General features: G+C 38.1%; 1 protein-coding gene across 10 annotated transcripts in view; it reads right to left on the bottom strand.

Annotated features, from left to right (window-relative positions):
* MAP2K5 (mitogen-activated protein kinase kinase 5) overlaps positions 1–26,286 on the bottom strand; it is a 254,584-nt gene that overhangs the window by 116,781 nt on the left and 111,517 nt on the right. For all 10 annotated transcript variants that reach the window (XM_036009526.1, XM_036009501.1, XM_036009506.1 and 7 more), the window contains 2 exons: positions 26,040–26,101; positions 20,333–20,381 (listed from right to left, as the gene is read on the bottom strand). In XM_036009526.1, the coding sequence (XP_035865419.1) occupies positions 20,333–20,381; positions 26,040–26,101 (111 nt within the window). The remainder of the gene's footprint in view (positions 1–20,332; positions 20,382–26,039; positions 26,102–26,286) is intronic.

The raw sequence follows: 26,286 nt of genomic DNA, 5'->3' as shown, positions 1-26,286 counted from the left end.
AGGAAGCAGAAATGACACACAAAGTAATGTGTGTGTGTGTGTGTGTGTGTGTGTGTGTGTGAGAGAGAGACATACAAGATGAAGGGAAGTACCTGATCTTCCTATAATGACAGGGTTGCTGCGGGAGCTAACAGAGACAGGATGCCTAGCAGGGCCTGTCATAGATCTGGAACTCAATGATTTGTTGAGTGAATAACATAAATGGAAAAAAACATTCTGTAAACTCGAATGTACTATATATATCGGAAGCTACTGCTTCGTAGAACTGGTTATGACAATGACTCTTACCCTAGAAAGTCAGTACGTAGATCACTTAGTACTGGACCAGACCCAAATGCTAAACAAAATTCACTTTCATTACACGAGTGCTATCTGAAGGCAGGCTTCTTCTGGAACGTTAAGTGCTGTTCAAAGAAGAGTGAGCAATACCCCATTGCAGCAGGTGTCTTCTGTCACAATATTTTCCCATCCCTTCACTGAGGCTTCACAGTAAGCTGAGTTTTTTAATGATGACGTAATGAATATTTGAATTGCAGCAGTGACAGCCACACAGGTAACAGGTAGTTATGACGCAGTTCTCTTGAGTAATTTGAAGTGCTTAGGAGGTTATTAGAAAAATATCAGGGAGTAGGAAGACTAAAAGAAAGTACAAATAGAGTCTGTGTGTCATGCAGAAAATAATAGAGTTCCTACAGGAATCTGTAACTAAATAAAAATCAACTTTGTCATCACTTTCCTATTCTATCTTTAACAGTGTATGAAATATCAGTTAATTACACTAATCATACACTATGTAATAATGGCAAATGGTAATTTCTTCTGAAAACTGATGTGTACTAGATGACCTGATTCACTGTGACTAAAAATATTTAAAGACATATTTGTAGATGCTAACAACTCCCAGGTATCTACTCATGAGAAACGGAAATGTAGAACCAAATAAAGACTTGTATATGAAGAGCAGGATTAGTATATGTATCACATTTGTATATGACAAAATGTGATATATCCATATAATAAACTATTATTCCACAATAAAGAGAAATGGAAAGACTGTAATAAAATACAAAAAAGGCTACTGCATATTTATAAAGGGATCAATCTAATAAGAAGATACAATAATTTTAAAGATTTATGCACCAAACACAGGGGTACCACATATATAAGGCAAATATTAACAGACATAAAGGGAGAAACAGCACTACAATAATAGTAGGGAACTTTAATACTCCACTTACATCAATAAATAAAAGATCATTCACACAGAAGGTCAATAAGGAAATATCAGCTCTAAATGACACATTAGACCAGGTGAACTAACAGATATACAGAGAACTTTCCACCCCAAAGCAACAGAAAACACCTTTTTTCAAAATCACATAGAACATTCTCCAGGATGGATCATATGGTAGGCAACAAAATAAGTCTTAACAAATTTAAGAAGACAAATCATATCAATTACCTTTTCCCAAGGGCATAAAACTATACATAAATTTCAAGAAAACTGGAAATTTTACAAATATGTGGAGATTAAACAACATGCAACAAACAATAAGCCCATGAAGGAATAAAAATGACATGAAAATCACTGAGACAAATAAAATTGGAAATACAACACAGCAAAACTTATGGGATGCAGCAAAAGTGATTCTCAGAGGAGAGTTCATAGCATAAATGCCTATCTCAAGATGAAAAAACCCCTCAAATAAACAACATTAAGATTCTAGAAAGAATAACAAAGCCAAAACTTAGTACAAGGAAAGAAATAACAAAGATCAGAGCAGAAATAAATGAAACAGAGACTAAAAAGACAACAGAAAAGGTCAGTGAAACCAAGAGCAGGTTCTTTGAAAAGAGGAACAAAATTGAAAAACCTTTAGCTAGACTTACCAACAAAAATGCGATGCTCAATTAAATAAAATCAGAAATAAAAGAGATGTTAAAACTGTTATCACAAAAATACAAAGGACTATAAGAGACAAAAATTATGTCAAAGAAATGAACAACCTAGAAGAAAAATGTAATTTCTAGAAATATATAACCTTCCAAGAATGAATCATGAAGAAACAGAAAATCTGAACAGACCAATTTCTAGTTAGGAGATTGAACCAGCAATTTACAAACTCCCTATAAACTAAAGTCCATGGTCTGACAGCTTCAACCAGTGAACTCTACCAAAGATTGAAAGAAGAATTAGTACCAATCCTTCTCAAACTCTTCCAAAAAACATTAGAAAACACTTCCATCTTATGAAGCTTGCATTACCCTGATACTAACACCAGACGAGGATACCAACAAAAGAAAATTCCAGACCATATCGCGGATGAACATAGACACAAAAGTCCTCAAGAAAATATTAGTGAACCAAATTCAACAACACATTAAAAGCATCACATACCATGATCAAGTGGGATTTACTCCAGGGATGCAGGGGTAGTTCAACACCCACAGAGAGATTTTAAAAATTCCATATATAACTGCATCAAAAAGAATAAAATATCTAGGAATAAATTTAACCAAGGAAATGAAAGACCTGTACAATGAAAATTATTAGATGCTGATGAAAGAAACTGAAGACACAAATAAATGTAAAGATAATCTGTACTCATTGTTTGGAAGAATATTATTAAAATGTCCATATTACACAAAGCAATTCATTGACTCAATGTAATTCCTATCAAGATTCTGACGTCATTTCTCACAAATAAAACAAACAATACTAAAAATGTGTATGGAACCACAAAAGATGCCAAAGAGCCAGAGTAATCTTGAGAAAGAAGAACAAATCTGAAAGCATCATGCTCCCTGATTTCAAACTATATTAAAAACCACAGTAATCTAAACAGTGTGGTATTAGTCTAAAAACAGACACACAGATCAAACAAACAGAATAGAAAGCCCAGAAATAAGCCCAGGCATATAGGGTCAATTAATTTACGACAAAGAAGCCAAGAATATACACTGGGGGAAATAATAGTTTCTTCCCCATTGGAAATAAATAGTGTTGAGAAAACTAGACAGGCACATGCAAAATAATGAAATTGGAGCGCTATCTCACATCATAAACAAAAATGAACTCAAAATGGATTAAAGACTTGAATGTAGGATCTGAAACCATAAAACACCAAGAAGAAAAGATAGGCAGTAATAAGTTTCTTGACAGGAGGTCTTGGGGATGATTTTTTTAATTTAATACGAAAAGCAAATGCAACAAATGCAAAAATAAACAAGTGAGACTACATCCAATTAAAAAGCTTCTGCACAGCAAAGGGAACCATCAACAAAAAGGAAAGGCAACCTTCTGAATGGGAGAAAATATTTGCAAAATATGTATCTGATAAAGAGCTAATATCCAAAATATATAACTCATACAACTTAATAACAAAAAAAACACAAGCAATTCAAGTTAAAAATGGGCAGAGGACATGAACAGATATTTTTCTAAAGAAGACATATAAAAGCCAACAGACACATAAAAACATGCTCAACGTCACTAATCATCAGGGAAATGCAAATCAAAACCACAGTGAGTATCATCTCACCCCTGTTAGAATGGCTAGTATCAAAAAGTCAAGAAATAACAAGTATTGTTGAGGATGTGGAGAAAAGGGAATCTTTTTCAGTGGAAATGTAAATTGGTGCAGCCACTATGAAAAACAGTCTGGAAGTTCCTCAAAAAAAAAAAAAAAAAAAGAATGAAATCTTTCCATCTGCAACAATGTGAATTGACCTAGAGGATACTGTGCTGAGTGAAGTAAATCCAACAGAGGAAGACAAATGCCATATGATTTCACTCAAATGTAGAATCTAAAAAGCAAAATAAGTGAACAAGCAGAACAGAAGTAGACCCATAGATATAGAGAACATTTTGATGGGGATGGGGGTTGGATGGATGAGCGGAAAAGGTGAAGGGTTTAAGTAGTAGAAATTGGTGTATATTAAAAAAAAAGAAAGAAAGAAATTGGTAGTTACGGAATGGTTACGGGATGTAAAGCACAGCGACACGGTCAATCCAGGGAATACAGTCAACAGTGTGATGACTGTATACGGGGTGAGATGGGTACTGGAGTTATCAGGATGATCACTACGTAGGTTACGTAGATGTCTGGTCACTGGGTTGTATACCTGTAATTAATTAAGACTGTACATAAACTGTAATTGAAAAATAATTTTTTTTAATTAAAAAGATAAGTACCACATGATCCAGGAATCCCACTTTTGGGTACGTATCCAAAGAAAATGAAAACTCCAACCCAAAAGACATAGGCACACCATGGTCACTGCAGCATTGTTTACCAAGACACGATAACAACACAAGTGTCTACTGACAGATAATGGACAAAGAATATATGGTTTACATACACAATGAAATATTATTCAGCCATAAAAATGAAGTCTTGCCATTTGAGACAACGTAGATGGACCTAGAGGGTATCATGGTAAGTAAAATAAGTCAGCCAGAGAAAGGCAAATAACTATACGTGGAACCCCTCACAAAATACCAAACCAAACGAAAAAAACCCCAACACTATCAAGCTCATAGGTACAGAGAGCAGCCTGATGATTGCCCGAGGTGAGGACTGCAGGAGAAGGGGGTGAAAACCAAGTTAGAAGATGAATTAGGTCACGGTGGTGTGATGCGCAGCATGGTGACTGTAGTCAATAGCACTGCACCCTGTACTGGAGAGTGGTGAGGGAGTAAATCCTCATCACCAGAGAAAAATTCTGCGGATAGTGACGGAGGTTAGCTAGACCTGTTGTGGTGACCATTATGCAATATATACAAATATTGCACCTTTATATTGTACCCTGAAACTAATACAGTGTTGCATGTCAACTACACCCCAATAAAAAGGTATTTGGGAAAAAAGGGGTGCACTGCTGGCACATGCTACAACACAGGAGAAACCCAGACATTCTGCTGCAGGAAAGCAGTGAGCAAGAAAAGGCGAATCTGTAATGTCAGACAACAGAGTACTAGCCCGGGGGTCAGCGCTGGGAGCAGGGACTGACTGCACAGGGGCACAGGGGCTCTTCGCTGGGGGGAGGGACATGTTCTAAAATGCATTATGGTGATGATCATACAGTTCTGTAACTTACCAAAAATCCCTAAATCACTCACTTAAAAACAGATGAATTTTACATGTTAGTTACGTATCAATAAATCTCTTTGGAAAAAAAAATCAGCCTCAAACACAATTTAACTTATTAACTTTCCATAGTTTTCCAGGGCTTTGTGGTCACTGGGTTATTTTGCTACTCTATAACAAAATATGAAACATTAATTAATTACACTGATCACCCATTATTTTATCAATGGTAAGATGGTTATTCCTTCTCAAAACTGACATACACCAGACATTCTGATTATGGTTATAAATATTTAAAGAGAGACATTTTAAAATGTCACTTCTGTATTTTTAAGATTATTTCCCCAAATGACTTAAGGCTATGTATACAAAGTGGGAAAACAACTGATTCAAACATGAAAAATCTCTTCAAATAACCTAGATGCCTCAATAACCTCTGGTAACTGCTCTGACTGATTTTCAGGCCGGACCGATTCTTTTTTTTTCTCTTCTTTCACTTGAATTGACCAAATTGACTGTGGAAATTGGTATCGTGTTGAGACAACCCATGTTGCCACCCATAACTGCCTCATGCGGGAAACTCTATCTTCACACATGCTGCATCAATTAGCCATTAAACAATCCACACAAACAGCAGCAAGCTGAAGCTTGCTAATAAAGGCCAGAGCCCACAAGAGCTTGTGCTTTCTGCAGCTCTTCACAAAAGGCTCCTCTGACCACTGCCCAGCCCCCACCCCCACCACAATCTGGGGCAGACGGGGAGGCTACCCTGGGTCAGGATATGGCTGGGTGCCAAGGGCACTGTTCAAAACAGATAAATAAAAGCTTTCACAAAACTACAGTTGAAGTTACCCAATGTGCTTTGTGCAGGGACCTATAAGTCAATTTCCCGGTAAGATGAGTTCCAAAGAAATCATGACTTTGCACATGCTTCTACACACCCTCTCTTTTCAGGAAGGGAAAACCATGCAAATTGAGGATTCTCTTTTTGCTGTGATCTACTCCAATCAGGTGCTGGTGATGTCTCCCACTTCTGCTCCCCTTGTCTCCATTTTGTATTGTATTTAAAATATTTAATTTGCTCTGTGCTTTCATGTGTAAGCCACACTGAGAGCTCTTAGAAATAGGCATGGTACAATTCTCAGGAAGCAAAAATAAACTTCTCTTCAACTTTTTCCTCTATACAGCAATTACACTGTTTTGCTTGAATGCCAGAAAGCCACTCTCAGTGTATCAGGAGCCAGAGGACACATTAGCAGGTCTCCACTCTTAGCAATCTCTCCTAGCACTGTGCCGGGGTGCTTCAGCAACCTTCTTTCATTATGCTTAATTATCTTATGAAAAGACAACAACTAATATATCTATCTAGTTATTTCTTGGGGACTGCATTCTAATGAATGAGAACAGCAGGTACAATTAAATATAGACTATGCTGACATTCTGCATTACAAATTCATCTGTGCACAACAGGAACACACTTAAGAGAAAACCACAATGCAATATAAAAGTTATTCTAATCATTCCATTACATAATAAAGGGTAGGTCATCCAAACATTCTTGCAAAAAGCTTTAAATAAAATTAAGTAGCATAATTAGCTATCCTAAATAGCTGTTACTGTCTAGAGTCTCATGATTCAGTTGAGAATGGCGGCAACAAACATGGTTTTCCTCCCTCATGTATGATAAAGGCAGGGCACATGCAGCATTTTCCAGGCTAAGAACAAGGGCAAGGCCTGAGCTTCTCCATTCTGCTTTCCCTCAATCCTTTCCCTGTAAGTACAAGAGGTTCCCTGCATATGTGGGGGATCTTAGATTTGTACCCGGCTACATGTACGTGGTCTGGTCTGTCTGTGGAAAAACCAGGTGTGGTGGAACCAGTTCCTGGGAGTCAGGAGGAATCTATATTCTGTCCCAGCTCTGGGACAACCTACTCCCGTGAGTCTAAGATATCACTATTTTAAGGCTTTTACTGACTACAAAAGCCTTTCAGTGAAAAAGGAAACAAACAAAAAATCCAATGGAACACTACATTAAATACATACATAAATTTAAGATACATTTTGATTGTAGATTTGACTTGAAGTAGCACATCCAGAAGACCAGCTATGGCAAACAGATATAATAAAAGTTATAGCAGATAACACTTCTTTGGTACTTGCTACATGCCAGGCACTGGGCTAAATGCATTATCATCACATGCCTTAACTCATTTCATTATCGTTATAACCCTTGATGGATACTATTAAACCCATTTTATAGATGAATACATTGAGAATCAAATTAATGAAATTAGTTGTCCAAGGCCATACAACTAGAGTCTCCAATTCTAACTCTTACACCTTAACAAACTGCATTATATTTATGAGATAAATCTCATCTGATTATATGGTCTCCAATGCTAACTCTTACACCTTAACAAACTGCATTATATTTATGAGATAAATCTCATCTGATTATATGGTCTCCAATGCTAACTCTTACACCTTAACAAACTGCATTATATTTATGAGATAAATCTCATCTGATTATTATTCTAGCTTTGGCACTGAAGCTGGCTGACTTTTAAGGGTTTTTAGATTGTTCTACTTCTCACAGAAGAGTAGTTATAGAAGGGAAGTTTGAGGAAGGTTCTAACTATTCTCTCGATCTCTTGTGGCTTCTCTTGAGAAGCAGTTATTTGAACTTTCATAGTAGCTATTATGTGCCAGATAGCATACTATGACTCAAAGAGGTTAAAGAACCCAGGGTCATATAACTGAATTCAATTAAGAGGCATAAACTACACTTAAATCTGGGACTGCTGACCCTAAAACTACAGCTCTTCCACTAGGCTATCAACCACTTTATTGCCTTTCTTGTGACTCAGGTTTTGTTTTTTTTTTTCCAATCCATTTTGAGACTCCATTTTCTCAACTAAAAATACAGTACAATGATACCTTCCTTGCAAGATTATCATGAAGCTTAAATAAAATAATGTATACAAAAGATCTGCTGCAATAGTACATAGAAGGCACTCAGTGAATGATAATAACAATACTCATTATTGCACCCAATCCAGAAGGAACTTGATCCTCCAACAGAAAGAATGGATTTGATTTCCATGGTGCTGATCACCTTAAACCTTGCCTTTGGAGAAAGAGACACCCAGAGAGGTCTTCTAACTATTAAACATTTTTTGGCAGCATGTTCTATCTGAGGATAAATATCTTACTTTACTACTAGAAAGGAGAGCAAAGGATGACTTTCAATTAAGCTACATTACAAAAATATGCATTTGGTATATAATTATTATCATAAATTAACTGTGGCCTCCAATCTCTGCCAAAAGAAACGGCCCATCATATAGCTGTTCTCTCTCTCCTTCTGATGAGCTCCTAAACTTCAAGGTTTGCTTAAGAAACAAAGCTATAATCAAAGCTATCTGCGGAGTCTGGTGAATCAAATATTCATCAGACCACATACAGAATGCATCTTGCTGGATGGTTGGAGAGGGGTCACCAAAAAGGTGAGGGGCTCACGTGCGGGTACCACAAAGACCCGTGAGTCAAACACACAATGATCACATGGTCTGCTTTAATCTCAACGCCCAACAAGGCAGAGGATGTTGAGGGATGTAATAGGGGGACTAACAACCCCTCTTCCATCTGCATTCCTTCCCTGTGTACCACTGGGCCTTGATTCTTCTCTCTCCGCTATGGCTTTTACTGATCCTCATTCTCAGAATGGGACGAGGAGGTGGCCTGCAGGGTAACTCCCCTGGGTTCCTCATCCTCTTAGAGATTTCCTAAAAGTGCTGACTGTTTATGACAAATCCTATCACGGATGCAGGGTGGGGGGACCAAGTCTAGGACAATCCTTTCTAATTAAGTAGACCACCCAAATATAGAAACTATAGAAAGATCACATATTCTTTTTGAGATCATTGTAGACTCAGCTGCTACTGAGAAATAATACAGGCACCCTGCATACCCTCTCTGTCTCCACAACACCGCATACTGACACTCACACAGTCAAGACGGAGACTGTGTCTATTACCGTTTCCTTTCACAGCCACACCCGCTTCCCTCCCACCCCCTCAACATCTCATCAGCCCCTGGAAACCGCTAATCTGCAATCCACTTCTGTAATTCTATCACTTCAAGAATGTTAGAAAAATGAAATCATATAGAACACAACCTTTTGTGATAGGCTTTTTTTCACTCAGCATGATTCCCTGAGGATTCATCCAGGTTACGTGTATCAACAATTCCTTTTATTGTTCAGTAGTATCATATGGCATGAATGTACCCCAGTTTATTTACCCATTCACTCATTAAAGAGCATCTGGGTTTTGGACTATTATGAATAAAGCTGCCATAAACATTTGTGTGCAATTCAGCTTTTGTGTGTACCTAAGCCTTTTATTTCTCTGGGATAAGTGCCCAGGAGTGCAAATGCTGGGTCATATGGTAGTGGCATGTTTGGATTTTTCAGGAATGCCAAACTGTTTTCCAGTGGGCTGTATCATTTTTCATTCCTGTTAGCAATGTAACAGTTACCTAATTCCTCTGTATCCTCGTCAGCATTTGGTGTTGTCACTATTTTATTTTAGCTACTCTCATAGGTGTATAGTAATCATGTCCTTGTGATTTTAGTTTGCATTTCCTCAATGACTAATGTTGCTGAACACCCTTTCATGTGCTTACCTGCCATTTGTAGGTTCTCTTCAGGGGAGTGCATCTTCATGTCTTTTGCTCATTTTCTAACTGAACTGCTTCTTTACTGTTAAGTTTTGACAGTTCCTCACATATTCTAGACATTCTTTAAGAGAACACTTTCAGTAATACTACACAGGGTTTCATGTCTTTTGAAAATCATTATCACAAATGCAGAAATCTCCAGTGATTACCCGAGGCAAACAGAATGAATGACCAACGGGGGGATGGAGGCTTCGTTTCTACAGACATTCATTTGTGTGGATAGTCAGCACTGGAGAAAAACCAACAACCCAGAGTCATTAAACTAGTTTGTTTACCTCAGTTAATGGGCTAAGCCTATTTTTTTCCAAAAACAAATGTTCATAAGTGATGATCTCCTACAGCATTGGCATGTGATTAATAATTACATCTAAAGGACAATATTTAAAGGATGTAAAACCAGGAGCCAAGGTGTAACTGTGCTCCTAGCATGAGTACTTGCTTAACTGGAATGCCCCCTTCCAGACACGCTGGACTTCGTAGTCACAAAGCTCAGGAAGGGAGCTCTGCAATGCAGCTCTCTTGCACTACAACGGAAAACCAGCTGCAGAAGATTCCTTCCAAAATGACTTGGGTTGTTCAAACACTAACCGGTTCTTTAAAAAAACTGTGTCTCGTGCTCCAGATGGCAAAAATATGGCTTAGGTTACTTCAAAACTCACTATAACCTATGAGAAAGCACAAACTGTAAATCTCCACAAAAGAGGTTGTTATGGAAGTTTGTGCACATTACATTTCTTCCTAAGTTACTCAAAGTTAATGAGGTTACTTTTCTATTGAGAGCAATGCTTTCCAACAATGTTCTCCCTAAAGAATCACTTTACCCAGCAAATGATCATTCCCTGAATTTATTTTTGTCACAAATCTTAACTTTTACATAGACTAGGCATTCTTCTAACGCTACCCCCTTGACGTCCAAATTTCCTTCCTAATTAAAAGGTTTTACTTCTACCATGTCATTCCTCTTCTCTCATTTAACAAATCTAATAAAATAAGTTGGTGATGCAATGCAAATACTCTTGTAACATTTTTTAAATCTGAAAATTTCCACTGACCTCATTTAAAAGATATTAGCAAATATGTATAACATTTATTTGCCTATACTCTTTTGGATTATCAGCTTCCAGTTTTCTCCCAAATTCCTTCCCAAAAAAGGGCGCCCTTGCACGGGCACCTTCTTGTACTGTTTGGGGGGCAACTTCTTATGGACCTATAATCATTTCAAAATAAAAAGATTTTTTAAAAAGCCTTTGCTTCCGTCTAAGTTGTTATTCTACATGTCCTTTTAATAACTCTTTGTTAATGATAAAACTTTATTTTCAGTATATAGTTTAAAACCCTTTCCCCTTAAAAATGTCTTCTGATTTAATTATGTGGCTCTGATTTAGAAAGCAAACATTTTTTTCTCAATCTGCTTTAATTCTCAATCTGTTTGCATTTCAGCCTCTTATCTGAAGTTCTACAATATTTCATATTTCCTAGAATTCTCCACTTCGAAGGGACACAAAATAAACTGTACATGTTAGGCACTTACAACAGTGCCTGCTACAGAACAAGTGCTTAATAAATACTATGTCATTATTATTCTCAATCTTTTTCTTTCTTCTCCTATATGCCTCTCTGATTTGTTTTGTTCTCTTACCTTGACAACATATCAAACATTCTTTAGTCACAAATCACACGATCCAGAATCCTGATGCTTAAAGGAACCTGAGTGACCACGCAGCTATGCCCTCATTGCATGCGAGGGAATAGAGGCCCAGAAAACAGGAACGGTCTGCTTTTGCAGGTCACACAAGGCAGTCAGTCAGTGGGACTGAACTGGAAATCCAAAGAAAGCTTCGTTCTTTCTTAGAAGCTGATCTTTTTAAGTTGTCCAAGTCAGTGCTGCACCTGTGTCGTTCTTTAATGCTATCTGAGGGGGGGAATGCTTAACTACGGACAGAAAATTTTGTGCAGTTTCCAGATGCTCCAAATTGCTGGCCAGTGACAACAGCAACTTTGAAGTTTCTCTCTCTCTCCCTCCCACGCTCTCTCTTTCTTTTTCTGACATTACAAAAGTCCTTTAAATCATGAAGGATTTCTTTGTTTTCAAACTGCTGAGCTGCTAGATGAAACATAGGTAGGATTTTTTTAGGAACCAGGAGATATAGTGATTAACAACAGAATTACTGAGACTCTTTGAAAGAATGGTTTTTGTTTTTGGCAGGGGAAATTTCTTTCTAAAATACAGCTTCTACCACATTACTAAGAATGCCTTCTTTCTCTTCCTTTTTTTGAAATTTATTGATTTTAGAAAAAGAAGGGGAGAGAGGAAGAGAGGGAAGGAAGGTGTGGAGAAGGAGAGACAGAAACACTGAGTTGTTCCACTCATCGATGCATTCATTGGTTGATTCTCGTATGTGCTCTGACTGGGGATCAAACCAGCAATCTTGGCTTATTGGGAGGACACTCTAACCAACTGGACTACCCAGCTAGGGCTCTCTTCCTTTTTCGTTTTTCAAGATTTTATTTATTTATTTTTAGAGAGAAGGGAAGGGAGAGAAAAAGAGAGAGAAACATCAGTGTGTGGTTGCCTGTCATGTGTCCCCTACTAGGGACTTGGCCCGCAACCCAGGCAGGTGCCCTGACGGGGAATAGAACCGGCAACTGTTCACTTTGTGGTACGACGCCCAGCCCGCTAAGCCACTCCAGCCAGGACCAAGGGTCTCTCTTTCAACAGAAAAAAAGTAGAAACCATGTATTTTTAAAACACACTGAACTTCTGCTAAAAGTTTAAGCAATGGTGACTCCTCTCTTTCTCTTAAAACCCACAAGCAATCCATCAGAATATCTATTGATTCTACATTTAAAATACAATGTCTATCTGGAAAAAGTCCAGCATTGTTGATATAACAAGAACTGTTTGCACATCGATATAACCTGGCAGCCAAGGAGAGTGGACTGGAATGTGCGTGCATGACAATGCGGACTTCACTGTACTAGTCAGTGGGGGTAGTAGACGCTGTGAGTGAGCATGTGTGCTGTGTGGCTGTCACATTCAAAATGACTGAGTAGAGCAACAAATCTGCATCAGATTTTGCATTAAGACTGAACAATGCTCTGCAGACTATTTGGATAATTCAGAAGCCCGCAGCTATGGGAAACTAGTGATTGGCAGCTTCATCATGACAATGTGCTTCCTTATGCATCACATCTTGTTCAGAGTTTTTTGGCAAAACATCCAATCACTCAGGAGACTCAGCCCCCCTACAGCCCAGATTTGGGGCCCTGCGACTTCTGGCTTTTCCCAAAACTAAAATCACCTTCGAAAGGGAAGCCATTTCAGACTGTCGATGAGATTCAGGAAAATATGAAAGGGCAGCTAGTGGCCATTAGGAGAACTATGTGAAGTCCCAGGTGCCTACTTTGAAGGGGGCCGAAGTGTCATTGTCTTGTGTACAATGTTTCTTGTATCTTCTTCAATTTAAGTGTCTCTTTTTCATAGTACATGGCTGGATACCTTCTGGACAGACCTCGTTTATCCAGAATCTGACCACTTTCCCCATCTTCATGATAGTCTCCCTGATTGGAGCCTCTGTAACTCACCTGGATTACTGACTGCCACAGTTCTTAACAGCTGATTCTACCCTCGCCCTAGTCTTGGCTGCAGGCACGCTGGCCTCCTTGCTGTTCCATAAACATGCCAGGCTCATCTCGCCTGGTATCTTCTGCTCTCTTACTGTCCTCCCCCACCCTGTCCCCATATATCTATCTGACGAGCAACTCTGCTCCTGCAAGTCTTTGCTCCACTCTCATCTCCTCTTTGAGGTCTACCTAATAAACAATGCAAGCCGTGTTTTGCCTCCCCTAAGCTTGATCTACTTTTTCTTTTCTCCATATTACTAACCACCTTCTAACATGTACTGTATTTATTTTTTCATTATATTGATTATTTATGGGCTGTTTCCCAACCCTGGCCCACTCCTGCTAGAACGTAACTTCCATGATTGTAGGAACCTTTTGTTTTATATATGGATGTATTCCAAGTACTCACACCAGTGCACGGGACATAGTGGATATACAATAAATAGTTGCCAAATGAACAAATGAACAATATGGGTTTTGGCATTTAAGGTACTGTGTGAGGACAGGTTTAAAAAAAGTAAAGCCAGGAGTAGAAAATAAAATTTCAAACATTCATGTTGAAACTGTAACACTTAGTTTCTCTAAACATAAATCTATTTGCACAGCATTTGCCTTCAGAATAACATAAAATTTTTTAATGTACAAAAAATGTTACAAAGCTCTCTTATTAGAAAAAATACATGAGTCCTCACTGAGTAGTTCAGGTGGCTAGAGCATCATCCCTACAGGCCCAGGTTGCAGGTTCGATCCCTGGTCAGGGTACATACAAGCATCAACGAACAAATACATAAATACCTGGAACAACAAACTGATGTCTTTCTCCCTTCCTTTCTCTCTCTCAAGTCAGTAAATAAAAATAAAAAAGAAAAGACATGAAACTCACCAGGTTCATAAATATAAAGAATGTTCAGGACACCAACTGTCTAGGTTGTTTCTTTCTATAAACTTCTCCATCTGTGTAAGATTGCCCCAGCTTGATTGCCAATTTTATTTTCTTAATCTAAGTTCTAATCTCATTACCCTTCCATTCTTATTTTTTATCCTCAGGGAAAGAGAGAGCAGTTACTGCCAGGGCATTCTCACATCTTCCAAAGAGATGGCACCGGTGTTGATCTTGCATTTATGTCTGACGTGGGCAATGATGGCTGTGACTGGAGCTGTAGGTGTGCTAATATGCAGGCTCTCACCTCATTAGTGGCGATGTATGTTTTGAAGTTCAGCTGCACTGTTTGCTGTAATGTCAGATCTGGCCTAACAGACTTCTCACTGTTCATTTTCTTTGTTTTTACCCTGTCAGTACATGCTATGTTTACAGGCCTTACACATGCATTTTTAATAAAGATAATTTTCCCACAGTAGTTAATCTTGGTAGAAGTTTCAAACTTTTTTAAAAAAAACATTTTATTTTATTTATTAGAGAGGGGAAGGGCAAGAGAAAGAGAGGGAGAGAAACATCAATGTATGGCTGCCTCTTGTACACCCCCTACTGGGGACCTGGCTCGCAACCCAGGCACATGCCCTAGACTGGGAATTGAACCAGTGACCTCTTGATTCACAGGCCAGCCCTCAACCACTGAGCCACATGAGCCAGGGCATTTCAAACATTTTTAATAATATGTCTTCGCTTTCAGTCAAGATGGTGGTGTAGGCAGACATGGCTTGCCACTTTGCACAACCACAACAAAATTACAACTAAAATATAGAACAACCATCACTCAGAACTGACACATCGAGTTGAATGGAAGTGTGACAACTTCCATCCAGACTGAGCTGGCAGACTAAGATTCCATCAACCTGGCTAACACGGTTTGACCCACCTTAGAGATCCCCAGAGACTGCCCCACACAATGTATGGGACTACCCAAGCTGCTTTCCCATGTGAATGGCTCATCTTGGCTCATGCTGCACAATGTCCTAAATCTTCTCAAACAAGCAGCAGCTGGCCTTAGTGAACCTCAGGCCTGCAACTCGCAGCCTAGATTCACAACCTGGCTTCACCTGGGAATCTCTGAGCTCAGCACAAGTAGCAGCCATCTCAGATTGCTTTATAGCTCAGGCAGGGTGGCCCCCAGGCAAAACACTGGTGGGGGCTGACCTTGGCCTGCACTACCCAGGAAACCCCAGTGCCAGTGCACCCAGTGGACAGCTACAGACTATGTTGGAGCACCACCACCCTGCTCCTGCACAGCTGATCCTCCATAGAGGGTGGAGGTTGGTGGTCAGTAGTCACAGCCAGTCCTTGCAGCTGACTGGCTTGGGTAAATCCCTCCCATTTACCTACCAACAGCAACCAAGGCTCAAGTATAAGAGGAAGGTATACTCAGCCTACATGAAGGGCACACTTCAACTACCCAGCTTGGGTGATAGGGGAGGCTGTGCTACTGGACCCTACAGGATACCTACTATATTGGACCATGCTACCAACACATGGAGTCAAAGCAGCTCTACCTAATGCATAGAAACAAACACAGGGAGGCTGCCAAAATGAGGAGACAAAGAAACATGGTCCAAATGAAAGAACAGATCAAAACTCCAGAAAAGGAACTAAATAAAATGGAGATAAGCAATCTATCAGATGCAGAGTTCAAAACACTGGTTATAAAGATGCTCAAGGAACTTAGTGAGGACCTCAACAACATAAAAAAGATCTAGTCGGAAACGAAGGATACACTAATTGAAATAAAGAACAATTTACAGGGAAACAACAGTAGAGTGGATGAAACAGAGAATCAAATCAATGATTTGGAACATGAGGAAGCAAAAATCAACCAATCAGAACAAGAAGAAGAAAAAAGAACCCAACCTCCCCCCCCCCAAAAAAAACCCAAGGACAGTGTAAGCAGCCTATGGGACAACTTTTAGCAATCCAACATTTGCTTCACAGGGGTGCCAGAAGGAGAAGAAAGAGCAAGCTATTGGAAATCTATTTGAAAATAATAATAATAAAAACTTTTCCAATTTGGTGAAGAAAACAGACATGCAAGTCCAGGAAGCACAGAGAGTTCCAAATAAGATGGACACAAAGAGGCCCACTCCAAGACACAGCACAATTAAAATGACAAAGGTTAAAGATAAAGAGATGGAGGCTTGTGTGGGAGAATAAGTGAGAGGTAAGGAGATTAAGAAGTACCAACAGGTAGTTACAGAATAGCCATGGGGATGTAAAGTACAGTATAGGGAAAGGAGTAGCTGAAGACTTACACACATGACCCATGGACATGAACAAGGGTGGGGGGTTGCCTGAGGGAGTGAGTGGTGCTGGGTGGAAGGGAGCAAAGGAGGAAAAATCAGGACAACTGTAATGGCATAATTAACAAAATATAATTTAAAAAATAAAAAAATTATGTCTTCATGTGACATATACAAGTTTATCTAAGAGAAAATATTTTTGTAATTGTGACACAGTAATACAAAGTATAATAAACTCTCTCCCTGGCTTGATTTGGGAGTGGGGTATGCTTATTAACTGGATAAAGTGATTAATTCATAGTTACTCTACAGTAAAAAATATACCTGATTATCTGATAGTTCATAAAGTATTTTCATGTATATCATCTCAACCAGTTCTTAAAAACACAAAGTAAATTATAAAACCTGACTGAATATTTGATGATCCACTATGAATAGTAATTGTTGTACTTCAATTTCTAAAATATCACCAGTTGACATAATATACTATCAGATAAAAAAACCCTGTACCAGATTAATAAGCCTCATGGAACGGGTGGTTTGTTACTGCTTGGTGCTCAGATTTCATTCAACTTTACAATCCTCACTGGAAATGCACTATAGGAAAGACTTGATTTTCAACAGCATGTTTGAAAGTTATCAACTATGTTTTATAAATCCAACAATACACTGTGTGAGTGTATATATATATTTTATATATATAAATATATTTTTAACAGCTAAAAATACAGGAACAGTGTATACCAAGGAAGCCATTTAAATGTGAGAAATAGTATGTCCTCTTTTCTCATTAGGTAACTCAATACATCTCTATTTCTCATCTTTTAAAATTTGTGTTTATAAGTACAACACCCTGTTTTTTAGGAGAAGCATTTTGCAGGGAAGAAAATGATCGTCAGAGGAGAACAGAGGTACTTAGACAAAGACAAAGGAGAAAGAGGCTTAGATCCCTCATTAGTAATTCTCTTTTGCTGTCTTCCTTTCACTCCCGTCTTCTTACAGCGCCTGTACCAGGCTCCCCCTTCTGCAGAAGGACACCTGTCTTTGATTTGACAATGTGACACATATTCACTATAATTCTCATCATCATTCATTTAAAGAAAGCAAAACTGAGTGTGCTTTTAAGAAGGTACAGCAATGAGCTTATACAGCACAAGTGTATAAACAAGTATATTACCTATGTAATTGCTTTAGCTGAACTTAAAGCTCTGATCTTTAATTGCCTGATTGAACTGATCTAAAAAGCTACAATTTTTTAATCAAGGAAAAAATTAAATAGCTTTCTGGGAAAAAAGGCATCTTTAATCTTATTTTTATGGAATTCAAGTTATTAAATATAGACAAAATCCTCTAAGATATTAAATTAACAACTCAATCTAGAGTAAATTTCTCATTACAATGCTTTTACAAAAGTCTTCAAGAAAACCTTGCTTATTCCACTCTTCAATAAAAACACATACTTTTAAATCCAGAAGGTAGAAGTTTCCACAAATAACTAGGAAACTGAAAAGCTAAACATATACATGTAGCTAATGAGGTATACTGCCACGGCATATCACCTCTAGAGTTGGGTGCCCATAATTACTGGGGAATAACCGCTCACTTGCACTGTAACTCGTCAGCCTTTCCATCTACACAAACGCAGCTGCACATCCCCTCACTGGTATTTATTTAAAACTGAAATCCCTTGAGAGGGTTTGTTGGCCCACTACCACTTCCGCTGTGCAGCCTCTCTCTGTAGGCATTTTATTGTGGGCCACTCTCTGTAGGAACTGGGTCGGTCAGCATAAACTGGAAAGAGAAGTACAAGCTCAGGATTCCTTTAGGAAACCTCCATGTTCTCAGTCAGCCAAATCATTAAGGCCCTGGTCTGTCACTGGTCAAAGAACCTTTTCTCCGCCCACGCTGCCTCGTGGCTGGGGAGAGCGCCGCCCTGCCTCTGAGGGGCTCCGGTCAACACCACTGGCCCACAGTGATTAGAGGGTGGTGGTTCCGGAAATCTCACCAACCCTTCAGAGTTTATTTTTAGATCCAGACATAAATCCATTTGAAACATGACTATGAAGATCCCACTTCAAATGAAAGATTCAATTACTTCTGCAAAACAAAGAGTAAAACTAAAACCAAATAATTTGGATACAGGAAATACTAGAGGTATATCTATTTATCAGTATCTATTGATTTCTGATTTTAAAAAAGAAAAATAAAAAATCACTGTAGAATAACTAAATAGTATTTTCCCATCTACTCTAGTTCCTAATGCTAAGATTCCTCACAGATTCATTATGAGCCAGAATTGGGCTGTATTTCCAGAGTACAGGATGGTCCTAAGGATCAATTTAATAACAACATTTGCATGTGCATGGCACGGTCCTTCTAATGAAAGCTTTGCTGTTGAGAATTGATGACTTCCTTGAGTTCCTTTGTCAAATGAAGAGCAGATGCCCATAAAAATCAATAAAACGACAAGAATTGACCACTGTGTTAATTCCTATTAAAATGGCTATAACCACTTTATGGGTTGGTGAGTGTGTGGAGGTGGGAACACAGGGAACGGAAGCAATACAAGTCATACTATGTGCACTGCCATTTCTTTTCATTGTGGTGGTGAAAATGCTCCATTTCTCTCCCACCCGCCAGATGTGTTTACACGCTTACTCATACCCGGGAAGAGTAACACTAACTCTCCCTACAGTTACATTTGTACCAACTAACACTCTAGAAATAGAGTGGACTGGCTTTAAAAAAAAATTGGTTTACAATTCCAATTAATCAGCGTAAATACCTTTGAGAACTGAACTGACACTCTGTCAAAATCTACATGTCCTCTTCAAAAAAGGAAGGAGGAGTTAAGAAATTGTAATCACCAGGATATGAAAAACAAAAACAATCCTTAGTGACAGATGTGGTACTAAAATTGAAGACTTCAGTTGTTTTCTCTCTCTTATAGTTTATACATTTTCTTAAAAAAGAAACAAAAAACAAACAAAAAAAAACTTCCTTTAATCACATCTAATGTGTATGCTGCTGCCTTCCCTAAATGTGCATTAAGCTAGGCTGAACAGATGTGGAAAATTAAACAGTACTGTTAGTAACATTAGGCCCTGAAGTTGCTTTGTTATAATTTGTATCTCACTTATTAACTTGTTCCAAATGAACTCAGACATTTTGGGAACATTAAAAAATGCCAAGGGAGGTTCCTTCTGCAACCTTCGACAGTTATCTGATTATTCTCCTCACAGGTTCCGTTAACAGACTAGGAAACCAATTTCTGATGCTTCCACCAATTCCTTACTTAAAGGTTCCCTTTCAAGGTATGTGAAGCAATGTCTTAAGGAACTGTGTATGATAATATCTGAAATGTTAAAAAGAAGGGATGCAACTGTACAGAAGTGAAGGTTTTGCACTGACTGGAGTTAAGTTAAGAAAAATAAAATCCTGTCATTTTAAGATAACAGGAAATATGTTTTTACCTGTTTGGTAAATATTATTCACAAAAACACAATACCAAGTTTATAATCTGAATCAGAGCATTTGAGTGAGAAAATCAGAAAAAATAACTTTTTTTGACTACCAAATATATCAGCTGGCTTAAATACTGTATCACTTACTCACTTTAAAAGTCAAGAGATCTGAAGAGCTCCCCACCCCACTCACATTAAGTCCAAGTTTGCAGGCTCAGTACATACCTCTATGTAAAATCTTCAAACTCCACAAATAGGTAAGGCCTTTAACAACCTAAAATCGAGAAAGAGAAAACAACGCAATGATGGTTTTTATAAGGATCACTGTATATCTAAACATATAATCTTATCAACCATAATCTTTAAAAAAATACTTTACTTATTTTCAGAGAGATGGTAAGGGAAGGAGAAAAAGAGGAAGAGAAACATCAATGTGCGAGAGAAACATTAATCGACTGCCTTTTGCCGACCCGCAACCAGGGACCTGGCCCACAATCCAGGCCTGTGCCCTGACTGGGAATTGAACTGGCGACACTGAGCTTTGTGGGATGAAGCCCAACCCACAGCCTCACTGGCTCAATTATAATTTTTCCTTTAAAACTCTGTCAACCAATAAGCATCTCCCACTTCTGTGTCAGGTTCTGTGAGAATGCCAAATGTACAAGCTTCAGGTTCTTTCTTTTTACTGAACTTTCAGCGTTCTGAAGATAAAGTGTGAGAAATGAAAGGGTTAAGTGTCTGTGCATAAAATGACCAGGAAGGACATCTACCAAGTTCATAGTGGAGAGGGACAGGAAAAAGGGACAAAGACCTTCACTTTTTATTTTTCTGTACTTCCATATATACATTTTTTTCAAAAGTCATGACATTTATGACCAAAAAGGGACATTTTAAAAAAGTTAGGTAACTAAGGCAACGGCTAAAAAAAGAGATTGTTTTCCTGCCTATAATCTGGAAGCTTTACCAAGGTGCTGGGCTTTGAGTAACTGATGTGAAAAGAAGAGGAGAAAGCATTCAGGCCAAGGTAAGAAAATATAGTCAAAGGACTAGGGTAGTGTATTCTTCAAAAATATCAAGGGCAGGAAAGACATACTGGGACACTGTTCCAGATTAAGAGAGAGTGAAAACACATGGCAGTAAATGCAATGCACAGCCCTAGACTGGATGCTGAACCAGAAATCTTTTTCCTTTGGTCTATAAAGGTACTATTGGACAACTGGCAAATCTGAACAAGGAATGCTGATCAGATAATAGTAATGCTATCAGTGCTAATTTCCTAATTTTGATCAGTGTACAGTGATAATCTAGGAAATGTACACCTGAAGTAGTTAGGGGCAAGGGGCCATGATGGCTGCAACCTATTCTCAAATGTCTAAGGAAAAAATATGTAGTAGTTTCGATCTGCAGTTGGAAATCCACACATACGAAGGGCCAACTTATGTTACACTCAGGTTTTTGTCTGCACAACGGTCAGTACCCCTGAAGCCCTGTGTTGTTCAAGGGTCAACTGTGTGTGTGTGTGTGTGTGTGTGTGCGCAAACAAAAGGTGGTTAATTGTTCACAACTGCAGATTCTGAGTGAACTTGTGGGAATTCTTTGTATTATTCTCACAATAATAATTTTCTGAAAGTTTTAAATAATTTCAAATTAAAAAGTTTCCCAAAAATGTTTTAAATAATATTGGGGTAAAAAATAACAAAGTAGCCCATTTGGTTGATGCAAGTAACAGTGTGCAATCATGTAGACAATACATACTCAAAAAGCAAGTCAAGGAAATAAAGTGAGAAGGTAAACAACAGAATTAGATTTAGATTTCAGAATTCAACAGCCAGAGTTAAGAGTAATTAATCATGGGGTGGTAAACACACAATACAATATACAGATTATGTACTGTACAACTGTACACCTGAAACCTGTATAATTTTATTAACCCATGCCACACCAATAAATTCAATTAAAAAATTAGTCAAATAAGATACTGAAAAAAAAAAAAAACCCCAACAACAAACAAACGTATTTCTAAGACCCTAAGTCCATGGGTTGCAAGTGCTACCTTCTAGGTGGGAAATTTAACCATTAAAAGCTTTAAAAATCTTCATATAGAAATTGTTCTAAAAAGAGATGTACACATTTTTATTTACACCCACTGAGTCTGTACCCACATGAGTGTGGGCTTGCCAATTCCAAGGCTGACTATTCATAATTAGGTATCAGACACAATAAAGGAACACCTATCACTCAAAGTTACTGTAAGAATTTAAAAGCACCTATCATTGTAAGAAACTTCAGGTGGGTCAGGACTGTAAGAACAAGAAGGGCTAGCATTAGAAGAAGTTACTGAGTGAGTTACAGTTCTTGAAGTGATGACAAAAGGGTTGGGGGCTTAGTATGCAAGGGTTTCAGTGGTCAAGAACGATTACAAGTAATATTAAAAACAGAAATGCAAAGGGAGAAACCCACCTTCCAAATAGTAAAGGTCTAGAAGAAGATAAAATCTATGTCAATTAATGCTGAGCAGAGGTCAACATGTTTTAATTGTTCTCACAGAGTAGAATGCACGGCTGAAAGATTTCCTAACACAGTATAACCAACCCCACAATGTTTGTCTATTTTAAGGGAACAGAATGCTTTTTATAGCAAATGATTTCTTCCAGGGTTTAGGATAAGTGGCATTACAATAAAACACATTTTCTAAACAGTAAGGCTGTAAAAAAAAAAAAAAAGAAAATACCAAAATAGTAATAATGATAACTTGAACACAAAAGGAGGAAACAGGACAAAAATATTTCCTTAAATGCTTATAAAAATACTATCAATAATACAAATAGTTTTCTTTTTGAGTAGTAGAACAAGGTCATCTTATTTAGCATGAAGTAATCTTCTGAGTTCTGGAAGTAGGGTTAAATTTCTCAACTATAAGCTTCATTACATATTATAAAAGTTTCCCATTAAAGATAACTAAAATTGTAAATTTTGCTAGAAATTTGAAAATATGATTATTTTTCCAACTTTGTCAAAATAGACTACATTTTCCTTTATAAGCATATGAGAATCAAAGTAGAGGGAGCTAGGAATCTGTGGACTGAAAATCTAGAGGGTATCATTGGTATTCAGCAGGCTCGGCCTCACAACAACGGCTTGACAAAGCCTTGACACTAAAAGTACTTATACCTGCCGTCAATCACTCACTCCTTGACATGTCAAGTGCACATCCTTTCAGGGACAACTTCAATCAACATGAACACTCAAAATAGAGTACACAATGTCACTGCTTCACAAATGAGCAGAAAAATAAAATGTGTTAGATGCCAGGGAAAGACAGGAAGGCATTTGGACAGAAAGGAGACCGAATCCAAATGGAAAGTGAATAAAAATCATGGAGCAAGCTGGATGGCTCAATTCAGTCAGTTTACGTAGATTTCTTTCTCTGGGATAGATATTCTCTTGCCATACATCCTACAAGAGGAAATTTGAATAACATATCATAAAGACGAACAGGGGTCCATCCTACAATGAACCTCAGAGCTCTGAAAAGTAAATAAAGTCAGTTTGTGGAGGGGGAGATGCCTTGATGTGGTTCTAAGACGTGAAAAGAATCTGAGGTGACAGTATGCACTATTCCATTATTCTCTCATTCATACTGTACTCCTCTTTTTCTTCTATTTCTTTTTATCTTTTTAACCTTGTTCTCCGTTTCACTCCTTCCTCTTCTTTTTTCTCGATCTCTTAGGAAAGTAGAGTGAAAGAACAGGAGGCCTGGAGTCAAACAGCCCTCGGTTCAGATCATTACTCACTAGTCATATGACAACTCTGGGCAAGTTATTTAACTTTTCTAAACCTCATCTTATACATGTATAAATATGTACAATAACCTACCTGTTTTTTGCAGAATTGTTGTGCAGACTGAATGACAATATTTGTAAGCAAAACATTTATCAATGATTGGCACAAGAAAGTATTCACTACACACCTATTTCCCTCTTCTCTATAATTCCATTGATTCTGATTTGAAAATGGTGCCCATTGTGGTTTCTTGGCCTCACTGAGAGAACCGAAGGGAACGATGCCGAAGCTGTCTTCCAAGCATAACAGGAGAGATAAGCAAGGATACCAGGAACCCAGTCAGGCTAAGGGGATGTTTACTTTACAAATCATGGCCTACTAACCATCAATTTGCTAGTCTTACTTTGGCTAGTAATTCTTCCATTGGTTTTTGTCAGTTGCAACAAAGGATTATCCAAGTTTGTAGCCTCCTCAAATTACATTAAAAAATACACTTTGCAGGCATTACACAAGCTTAGGCTCCAGGAGAGTTTTATAAAAAGTGGCAGATGAAGAGCAAAATTATCAAAAGCACTTTTCCTACTCTTGGCCACAGGCAGTTTTCATTACTATGACCTGATGAGCCATAAAAGTTGGAGCAATCGGACACATTCTAGAAAGAAAAAAATTCCTCCTAATTTTTAAAAATGTAAGGGCAAATGTAAACAATGCTTTGGGCTAGCACTTATTTTAAATGCCTTTCACTAAAATAACTTTTGTCTTATTTTCAATTACCCAACAGGTAAGCCCTGTATTTGAAACTGGATTATTGTTACTGTTATTATTTCCACCCCCGCCCCCCCCCCTCCGACTCCACTGATTTCACTGGCTCCCCACCCCAGCAAAACTTGAAAAGACCCGTGGCCTTGTGTGGGTGCCCTGCATACAGGAAGGTAAGACTTATGAAGTCCAAGAAGGGCATGCTCTTCTACTGAAGGGGGCAGGTTCCTATTTTAGTCAAGTTCAATAGATAATTGAGTATATAGAATTCATATACTTTTTTTATTTTCAATTGGTATTCTTGCCTTCCCTCCCTTTTATTATATGTGTTATGAAACATTAGAGCTAAGAACTGCCAAAAGCCACAAAGAATTCAATCCCCCCCACGAGATTAAAAGAGGAAAGGAAACATTTTTATTTTCATCTAAAATAGTGATTTAAGTACTCAAATTTCATACTAAACTAATCTGCCTAAACATGTAGATTAGAAGCTACTTAACAGCAATAGCATCAGAAAAGGAAGTGCTCATCACCCTGGGCAGTTCACACAAATAATTAGGAAGAAAAAAGGAAAGCTGTGAATTACAATGAACTAAAACTAAATAAGTGTCCACATTGGATTAAAGGATTTGAGTTGACAGTCTGAAGTATAATGAATGTGAAAATCAGCCATTTAATTAAATGGTACGTGGTATAATCACTTTGCTCTGCATTAAACTTCATGCATTATCAGAGTGCCTTTAGTTTAGCAAGGGTTTACCATCACACCGCCCGAAGACTTCTCTCAGACACTGCTTAACCTACATCATTCCACATTTGAGATCTGGGGCTTATACAGTAATTAGTTTAGTTGCGATATTTCCTCAGTTTATTAGTGAATATGGAAAATAGAGAAACTGCTTTTAATCCCAAAGAAAATAATCTTAGATATAGTGGGTGAAAAAAATGAAAACCCAAGAACATAAACAGTCTGCAAAAATCTTTAAGAATAAAGTAGTATTTTCCTACACACTGTTTTATTTTAATAATTTAGACTTTAAAAGCATTTTCTAATATGCCTATAATTATAAAATGTCCACAAACTAGTTTTCTTTTTGAAGAACACGGAAATTTTACTGGTGAGCAAGAGCACTGAGGTCCCTGCAAACACAGGAAACCAGAACAGGTGAGAGTACCTATCAGCCTGAAGGTGTCATGTGACTGTGTACTTACTGCAGGCTGGTCTACGAAAGGAAGAAAGCACAAACATGATAAGAAAAGAAGGTTAAGAAGGCCCTCGCTGTCAGTAGGAATTGAAGAAAACAAGAACAGACTGAGGATAGAAGGAGAATAAGGCTTGACTGGAGACGAAACCACCCAGACTGCATAAGGTTTGGAGCCATGTACTCACAGCTACTGCAATCCTTCCGAGGACGTGCTCTGGGATTTTTCGGTACACATCCAAAGATCCCCCTGTAGAGACAAACACGCTGTGTTACTACAGATGAAATGACCAGAACAGCGCACTGGGCCTCTCCTCTGTGCATTCTTTGTGAGAAAACTTTTTTCTCATGTATTAAATGTCTGGGATAAAATTGGTTTTTGTCCAATTTTATTTATAACAGGGGTGTCAAACTCATTTTCACCAGGGGCCACAT

This window comes from Phyllostomus discolor, chromosome 1 (genome assembly GCF_004126475.2).
Source record: "Phyllostomus discolor isolate MPI-MPIP mPhyDis1 chromosome 1, mPhyDis1.pri.v3, whole genome shotgun sequence".
NCBI classification, from domain to species: domain Eukaryota; kingdom Metazoa; phylum Chordata; class Mammalia; order Chiroptera; family Phyllostomidae; genus Phyllostomus; species Phyllostomus discolor.
Note: the sequence above shows the minus strand (reverse complement) of the source record. Positions and strands in the feature narration are given on the sequence as shown.